The sequence below is a fragment of the Pogoniulus pusillus genome, chromosome 8 (genome assembly GCF_015220805.1).
Source record: "Pogoniulus pusillus isolate bPogPus1 chromosome 8, bPogPus1.pri, whole genome shotgun sequence".
Taxonomy (NCBI): Eukaryota; Metazoa; Chordata; class Aves; order Piciformes; family Lybiidae; genus Pogoniulus; species Pogoniulus pusillus.
In genome coordinates this window covers 33,344,644-33,354,170 of record NC_087271.1, presented here as the reverse complement: position 1 = coordinate 33,354,170, position 9,527 = coordinate 33,344,644, and the positions used below count along the sequence as shown (strand labels likewise).

Here is a 9,527-nt window from a genome sequence, read left to right as displayed (position 1 = left end):
TGTAAGTTGTATATAGTCTTTTGAAATGTAACTGTTTGAAAGACCATTTTATATTTTGTTTAAAATGTAACCACTCTATTTATTAATAAACTCCCCAAATACGGAATTAATTACATTGCAACTGGTACTCCTGAAGCATCTTCCAGACTGGACTCTTTTCTATTATTTGAGCTTTTGTCTTTACCATTTTGTAATAAATATCATCTGCTTTTGGCTTGCAAGTTGTCTTAGAGGAGAGAAAAATACTATAAATAGAATGCAGCAACTCTTAAGTAATAGAAGAACATCTTATTTTTTCAAACAGTACAAATTTAAGATGATACAGCAGTGCAAGGCCAGTCCTAAAATAACCAGTGCGATAGCACTGGTTATCTTGTTTATCTGGATAGTATTTCAGGTAGGGTAGGGTAGCTTGGGATTAGTTGGATATTAACCTGGAGCAAAAATGGTAATTTGTTTAGGCCCTATACCAGTTAGGGATACTCTGACAAAACAGGAATCTGTTAAACTGGCTTTGCACTGCATCTGTAAGGAACAATGTAATGGCCTTGACAGATTTTATGTTATATACCATCATCACTTTTCATGGAGCTCTCCTGATGAAATTTGGTGCAAACTTTCTGAACAAGCAGAAAAGTAAATTCAAGTTTGTGAGATCCGCAGAAATCTTAACAGTTTTTAGGTCAGTGTTCTGTTAAGAGGCTGTGCCAGACATCAGTAGATTCCATAAAAAGTTTAAGTTCCACATTCAACATAGTAATAAGTAGTTAACAACTTCTGCCATATATTAGTGAGATGTAGCTTATGAATACTCTGAACAGGCCAATGCTTATTACTTTGAGATGCCCACTTAAGGCAGGTTTAGTACATGTGATGCTGTTAGTGCTGTTGTACTGAATATCCAATTTAGAATTTTCATGGAAAAAAATGTTCTTTAAAACACTTCAGTCAATAGATTTAATTAATAATGTGTTGGTGCAGCATACAGGATATGTTGCAACTACAGATATACACAGATAAATGACACTCACTAAGCTTTAGAATTCATACTAGCATTAAATATCCACAAGTAAATGGTTTTCAGGTACTCACTTTAAGTCATTACATATTTAGCTATCATGCTGGTCCTGCACTAGTAAATGATCTGAAGACATCCTAACTTAACAATGGTGAATAAGAGCTGAAGTAGCTCTTAAATACCTGTTTTCATAAATGCTATTAAGAGCTCTTAGAGTTACCTTTAAATAATTTAAACACTCAGCTAAAGCATCAGCTTAACAGTCCTACCTTAAAGTATCACAGGGATTGTGGTCAATATGACCCAGAGAGTTCCAGTAAGGAAAAATAAATCTTACAGCTCTTGTTTTTTCCTAACTAATACACTTCTGAACAATAAATATTTGTAAAGTGTTTGCAATGAGACTTACCTTAGCTATAGTTAGCATTAACTTAACAGTTTCAGCAGTATTATGAACTGGTATTATGCGTAAATTACTGCCCAAGAATCTGCACATCAAAATAAATTTAGGTTACTTTAAGAACATACATTCTGATTGTTATGTCATAAAACTCAAAAAGCATTCCCACAACTTCTTACTGTACTTTCACCACAACTACACAGAAGACTGCTTTAATCTTTAAAGGCAACTGGAGAGTTGATGCTGTTTTTATAGCCATCTGTCCCGTTTCTGTACCACTTGTTTAGGTGGGATTTGCAAGGGCTCATTTCTTTTTTCTAGGGCTCTGACAATCAGTCAACACTTTGTTAAGCATGTGTACATTCAGAGAGAACTAAACCCTCTTCTGTATTAGTTCTCAGTGCCAGTAAAAAAGAAAAAAACATTTGGGGGGGCTTTTTTTTTGGTGCGTGTGGTTTATTGATTTGTTGGTTTTGTTTGTGGCTTCAGAAGAACACAGGAAATTATCTAAAAACATGATAAAAAGGTTTAGAATTTGAACTAAATATTTGTGGTGTACTATCTAAATACAGCCATCTGTGAGATGTGACTAAGATAATGGTATAATGCTGCTATGAATTTCATTCAAATTGAACCCAAATGTCATCCTTTTTTAATAAATAATGTTATTTGTATGAATATGCCCTTGAGAATTGAATCTGAAGATTGAAAATACTGTCACCAGTTGTCATTCAGTGGAGTCAGGGAAGAGATCTGAGAGATCAAAGCTTTGGCAAGCACAAAGCTTCTCCTTAAGACTTCTATCTTAAGCACATTGTAACAATAACAACGAAGTTAGCGTTGCTGCTGCTTCCTGTTGCAGAGCTAAAATGCTACAGAGTCTTAACAGCAACGAATGAGGAATTTTAAATAATGAAAAAAATAATTCAACAAAGTGTCTATCTGCTCAAATGCATACTTCCCAGTGACCTCCTTGTGTGACTACCACCTGTTCTTCCTCTCAGTCTGCTTGATGACTTGGACTCATATTAAGACCCATGCCGTGTAGAAACCTGATCTGAACTTGGCTGCCCATTCTTATGAAAAATAAATGTAAGAGGCAGTGGCCATCCTAAGATTAGGTACTTGGGTCACTGTTGAGTTTTGCTAAAATCAGATGCAGAAGTGTAGTTGATTTACATGTAGGTATTAGGGAAATAGATACAACTTTGTTAATACCAGTAGTGGGCTAAGCAAAGCATGAATCAACAAAGTGCACCAAAGAAAGAATTACTTGTCCTTATGTTTATCTGCAAAAATCCATTTCTATCAGCAGTTGTACTTCCAGTTACAGCAGGTCTAAATTTGGTTTGTATTGTATTAGATCAATGGGCAGAATATTGGCATTAGAACACATAGCTGCTCTTTGGTCCAGGATGTTAAAAAATAACGTAGTTTTAGTGAGGATATTAGTGGAATGTTCTTTGAACTGTCATAAGGAAGATTGCTTTTCTCCCACTTCCCTCATGATATACACAACCCTGTGTAAAATGTTTGTGTTGTTGAACAGCAATCCTGTAATGTTCTTGTTTAAAAATAATTTTAAAGTCCTTCCCCTGTTTCCACAAAACCGTAGATATGCAGAATGAAACAGAGGACTTGATTTTTAACAGATCCAGTATGTGACTTGTAGTTTGAGAGACTATGGCACAAGTTTCAACCCCACCAATGCAAAAGCTCAGCCAGCGATCGACATATAATAGCAGAACTCTACCTATAATAGCAGGTAGTAAAAAAGCATATGCATCTAAAATAGAATTGTGCCATATCCACATCAATTTGGTATGGCCTACAGTGACAAAACTATTATTTTGATTTTACTGTTTTAATAAAATTTTAGACTTTCCAAACGGAATACAGTTTTATAACATCACATTTGTTAGTAGTGATCAACACGTGCACAAAATCCATTGTGCCTAACTACAAAGTAGATTGAGAATTAGCATTGCCACCAGCTGAATAATGTGCTTTTGCTGAATGGTGGCAGAGCTTTTAAGACCTCTCATGAAAATTTATGGAATTTTCACAAATGGGTAATAGATCTCCTACATTTCATCCCATACACTCTGCTGCTCATCAGCATTTGGCAGTGTGCCCAGGATTTAAGGGAACTGATGCTAGTTTCAAGGAGGTAAAGATCAAAGACTCCATTAGAATAGTCACTTCTTGGTTGTCAAGAGGGAAAATCAACTGCAGTTAGGACACTACTGTACCTACCAGAAAATAGTTCTGAATACAAATATGGAGCACAGTCTGTTAGCTGTCATCAACAGGTATGTACTGAAACATGCAAGGCATCATTAAAAACAAACCAGTTTTAATGGCCAGTTTTATACTTTTGGTGTAAAACAATACTGATTATTTTCATTATTGTAGGTGTGTATGATAGACACTGTTATGAGTAAACAGATTTTTAAAGCTGGCAAAGCCTTTTCTGGTGGAGAGTTGCCTGGTCTGTTTTGAAAATGACTGCAAAAAGATGCTGACAGAGCTAAGAAAATTGTCTACTTTTCCAGGCAGAAAAGAATTATGCTTCATAGCCCTAAACTGATTGCAAGAGATGTTATTTGGTATGTTTTGAGAACATCCTCTTCTGTTACCTATGACGTGTCCTAATATAGTAGAACTATATATAATATAATATAGAACTGCTACTTCATTTCTTCCTAGCAATAAAACATTTGTTTCAATGTTGAAATCATACCTTCTCTGAATCCTAAACATGACATTCCACTCTTCTGGTCCATGAAGAGCAGCTGACAAAACCAAAAAACCGTTTCGATGAATGTTTATGAACTTGTGAATTCTTTTGGAATACTGTTCTTCCCCTGCCATAAGCAGTTCTTCAGTGTCTGACAGCAAAAATGCAACACCTGTCAAAGAAATTGATGTAAATGTACACATCGTGGCAGTAACAGTAAGTTCTCACCACAAACCACTTAACCATTAGTTTAAAAGGTGATGGAATAAAACACCTGAATGAATTTACGTATCTTCACAGTAAAATGCAATCATGGGGTTTGGCCAGTGATGACTAGTAATTTGAAAATGAAACTACAATTAACTTGAAGGTTATTTTCTACCATAACATCACAAGAAAAGTCCAACTGTTAAATCCACATGAAGGACAGATATCTGAATGCTTTTGAATGCCCAGGCTTCAGGAACAAGCAGCTGCTGTATTTGAATGAGTTTAGGGCAAACAAAAAAACTGAAGAGCTCAGTGAGTCCTCTTTCTAAATGAGATAAATGCACCTGTAGCATCTTAAAAGTTAGCTAAATTGTCAGCCAAGGAAAATTAAATCATAAAGCTGTCAGTTTTTCTGGAATGGAAAGTTAGGGAAGCTGAAGTTTGAGAGTCCTAACAATCAAGCATACAAAAGATTAGGGCAAAAGTGCACTTTGTTAGTCCTTACAGCAGGAAAACATCAGATAAAGGATACTGTCTACCTGTCTAAAAAATTCTCTCCTCTAAAAAGGAAGGATTCATATTTGCAGCTGCAGTGATTTCCTAATCAAACCTGCTCAAAAAATCCTTTCTCTAACTCCTTTGCTACCACCAGGTCTGCAAACTCAACTTGGAAAACAAAAGCTGAGAGTCTTGGCTCAGTCTTGCATTCACAACTATGAATACTAAATGATGGCTGCCTTATCGGTTAATAGCACTTTACCTGTTTACTGAGTTATGACAAGAATGTACTGAACAGTTCATCTGATGATCACCAAACCTAATGTAGTTGTTCTACAATATGTCCAAGAAAAGCAAAAAACAATGGAAATGTTTCATCCCCAAGGTTCTCTGCTCCATCCTCTGATTTAAATGCAATCAGAGCACAGCTTCTTCAACTACTGCCAGCCAACAAAGCAGCTTTTATTCAGTTCAGTGTAGCCTACAACAGGACCTGATATTGTACCTCATTGCAGATTACGAGTTTCAAAGCATAAACTTCAAAGTACAATACCAGAAAGAGAAAAAATCACGGATCCAATTTCCACTGAATCTGAGTATCGAACTCGGTGTTGTTGCCTCTGTAGAACTGTAGAAATTTCATGATTCTGAATAGAAGTGAGAAGGTTACTATAAAAATATGCTTTCAGACACCAAGTTAGATATAAATAGATAAAAATCATAGAAACAACCAGGTTGGAAGAGACCTCAAACATCATCCAGTCCAACCTAGCACCCAGCCCTAGCCAGTCAACTAGACCATGGCACTGAGTGCCTCATCCAGTCTTTTCTTGAAGACCCCCAGGGACGGTGCCTCCACCACCTCCCTGGGCAGCCCATTCCAATGCCAATCACTCTCTCTGGCAAGAACTTCTTCCTAACATCCAGCCTATACCTACCCTGGCACAACTTGAGACTGTGTCCCCTTGTTCTGTTGCTGGTTGCCTGGGAGAAGAGGCCAGCCCCCACCTGGCTACAACCTCCCTTCAGCAATGAGGTCACCCCTGAGCCTCCTATTCTCTATGCTAAACACCCTCAGCTCCCTCAGCCTCTCCTCACAGGGTTTGTGTTCCAAATAGTCTTAAAGAATTTTCTGAACTATTCTAGACAGACAAATCTGTTTAATTTTTTTATTCCACTTGCAATAAAAAGGTAGTAAAATGTATTTAAACTTTTTTAGTTAATGAAATGGTAAAATATTTGAATTGGAAGTTAATCAAACACTGAATGACAATTTTGTATGCATACATTCAGTTTGCCTCAGGAAATTTTTGCATAATACATAAAGAAGCTCAAATATTTTACAGTCTGGTTTTGTAAGATGTGCCAAAGGGGGATTTCTAGCAGCGAGGAACATATAGCAGTGGTTTTCTATTGCTCTGGTTAATTAGATGATATTATTTTCACAGATGTCAGCATTTCATCTGGAAGATAGTTCACAAAATCTGCATGGTACATGATTTTCTTTAAAGCTTTTTGACAGAATGTAATCCACTCAAGAAAACTAGAACACTGCACTATACAGCATAATCATACGGAGAATGGAGTGCATTTTTCAGCCTGCAAAAAGCATTTCTGTAGTATGTTCTATATGAAGTTGCTCAACACATTTTGAAGATTAAATCACTGAATCCTTTTTAGCTAATAACGTGTTCTTTATCCCATTCATTTAAAATGTAGCCAACCTGCCTATATAGGGAATCATCACGATTTACTGGAAGAGTACAAAATAAAGTGGTTATAGCAAGTGAACTCTGAAGGAGGCAGTAACTAGAAATGTTATACTTCCAGCTGGTCTGAAAAGGAAACACTCAGTGACAGCTGCTGCAGAGGTGTAACTACCATTTTGGAAGAACTTGCTGCTTCTTCAAAGCCTCAGCTGACAGTGAATTATTTAATGCACAAATACAAATAGCAGCTGTAAGAAAAGGATAGCTGCACAGGCAAAAGAGTAGGCTCATGGTGAGAACTGATACAAAACACTGTGTTTGTAAAGGAAAAGCCATCAAAGATTTGAATTCAGCTGTTTCCATACCTTTGCTCACCAGGAGTCCGTTTTGACTAGACCTGGGGCTTTTATTAATGAGTGACTTACACTGGTACCACTGCCCTCCAATAGCTCTCACTGTATTATGGATTATGTTGTTCCTGAAGCAGTTCCCAAACTGGAACAGCTTACAGGCTGTCATTCCAAGACAAGCAAGCAAATAAGATCATGCTTTAAATGGAGGTGATTCAGAAATTAATTCAACACCATTCATTCATTTATGCAGAAGAGAGAGGGTGATAACCTTGTCAGCCAAACTAGCATAAGATACCCTTGCCAAATTCTCATTATCCTTCTGGCATGAAATTGGCCTCAGCTGCAGAAACTAATTACCAGCTCCTTGACATATCCTTTCATTTTACTGAGGAGTACAGTCTAGGCATATGATATTAACAGATATAAATATAAATCTCTATCTGTAAGACTATTTTAAACAGAATTTCACAATGCCAGAGCAATAATCTACCCTGTTGTCGATACTATATAGTAGAAAATAAAGTGTTTAGGGAGAAATTCAGAAAATCAGAAACATTTCTGATGGAATTATTTATAGTGCTAATTGAAAGCAGCACCAGTTCAGTGCAAAAATGATGAGTCAGGAGGACAAGTCTAAATTTGTGTAACTCAAAATAGCTGGTGGCAAGAATACTAAATAGATACAGAAGCAGCTAGGAGGGAAAAAACAAAAAACACACAAAGAACTGGTACCATAGCAGAAGCAACTTAAGACTCCTATCACTTTCTTATCCTAAAGGAAAAAGAATTATTGATATTGGATAAAGTATTTCCATGTATATGCTGGAATATGTCTAGAGAAGGACAACAAGGCTGGTGAAGGGCCTGGAACATAAAGCCTATGAGGAGAGGCTGAGGGAACTGGGGGGGTGCAGCCTGCACAAGAGGAGGCTCAGGGGTGACCTCATTGCTGTCTACAACTACCTGAAGGGAGGCTGTAGACAGGTGGGGTTGGTCTCTTCTGCCAGGCAACCAGCAATAGAACAAGGGGACACAGTCTCAAGTTGTGCTGGGGGAAGTATAGGCTGGATGTTTGGAGGAAGTTCTTCACACAGAGAGTGATTGGCATTGGAATGGGCTGCCCAGGGAGGTGGTGGAGTCACCATCCCTCGGGGTGTTCAAGAAAAGCCTGGCTGAGGCACTTAGTGCCATGGTCTGGTTGATTGGATAGGGCTGGGTGCTAGGTTGGACTGGATGATGTTTGAGGTCTCTTCCAACCTGGTTGATTCTGCGATTCTATAATACAGGAAATGTTTATTTCAGTGTTTCTTAGTGAGTCAGATGCTGCTCTTGACAGGTGGTATTGTACCTGCAGAGCTGTACTCATAATAACTGTTGTTATCCACCTTGACGGCTCCTGCCCACCACTTTCTGACATTCTTTTCGAGTCTGCAGTGAAATCTCAGGTGCCGCTTTCTGAAAGGCTTGGGGAAAGACGACAGCTATTAGGTGCCAATTAAAGAGGTGAAATGTTTAAGGCATACAGGTCCACTAAAGACTTGATTAAAGGGAACTGAGCACTACCCATTTCTCCAACACATATACAGGTGCCTACGACCACCGAACTACTTCAAGATGGCAATTTGCCATCTAAATGCTTTCTAAAGGATCTAAACCTGAGAGGGCTTCCTCTAAAAAAAGGCACAATAGGGACGGCATCATAATGAATACAGGAGAAAGACACTCCTAAAAGCACTTAAAACAAGTAAGGAATGTTTGCCCTATACTCAAATGGTCTGTTGTCACTGTGAGCCTTCTGCACTAAGGTACTTCAGGTGAAACAACCCGGGGCTTCGTCCCCCGCCCGAGGCACCCCACCATGCCTTCGACCCGAGCACACGAGTTCTTTCCGTGTACATTTGCATTCCGCTCCTCTGAAAACAACGCCTGGCGACACAGTTCGGCAGGCGTTTCTCTTTGGGTAGGGGCCATGCGGTGCAGCTGAGGACACTTCAAGCTCCGAGGAAAGAGCAGAGTGCTGGGAGAGCTGGGTTCCACAAAACCCTTATGCCGGCTGCTTCCCAATGTAAGCTTTAACCGGTTCTCTGCTGTCTTAAAAAACCTGGTAAGGCGATGAAATGGAATTCTCGCGGCCCCACGGAGCAGCGAGGGACCCGAGGGCAGGAAAGGCGCAGCCGCTCCGCGATTCCCGCCTCCCGGGCAGCCCTGGCGGCCGTCCCGCCTCAGCGCCTCAGCGCCTCAGCCTTGCGGGCGGGCGCGGAGGCCTTGGGCAGCAAGGGGCAGGGCTGTCCCCAGCAGCGCCGGCGGCCGCGCCTTTGCGCGGGTTCGTCCCCTTCCCGCAGCTTCCCTGGGGCGTGCGGCAGCTTGAAGCAGCCGTGTCCCACAGCTCTCAGGAATTAAGACATAGCAAACGAGCAACGACCAAATGAACTGCGCATAACTCACGGCTAAGAAAGTATCTCGGGCCTCTGTGGGAGGTTAGGGAGCTAGTTGCTTTTCCTCCGCTCGACTCTTACGTGCTGCCCTGCATTGCCTTGCACAGAGCACAGAGCCTGGCTTCTACTGCTGGAAAACCCTGCTGTCTTCTAAGCGTCCCATA

General features: G+C 39.8%; 1 protein-coding gene across 1 annotated transcript; it reads right to left on the bottom strand.

Moving 5' to 3' along the window:
- Positions 1 to 106: 106 nt before the first annotated feature.
- On the bottom strand, positions 107 to 8,345 carry C8H1orf146 (chromosome 8 C1orf146 homolog). Its single transcript, XM_064148003.1, has 5 exons — positions 8,277 to 8,345; positions 5,420 to 5,513; positions 4,162 to 4,330; positions 1,428 to 1,506; positions 107 to 226 (listed from the first exon to the last, which is right to left on the bottom strand). Exons 1-5 carry the CDS (start codon positions 8,343 to 8,345, stop codon positions 107 to 109), a joined length of 531 nt encoding a protein of 176 aa, XP_064004073.1.
- Between the last annotated feature and the right edge of the window lie 1,182 nt (positions 8,346 to 9,527).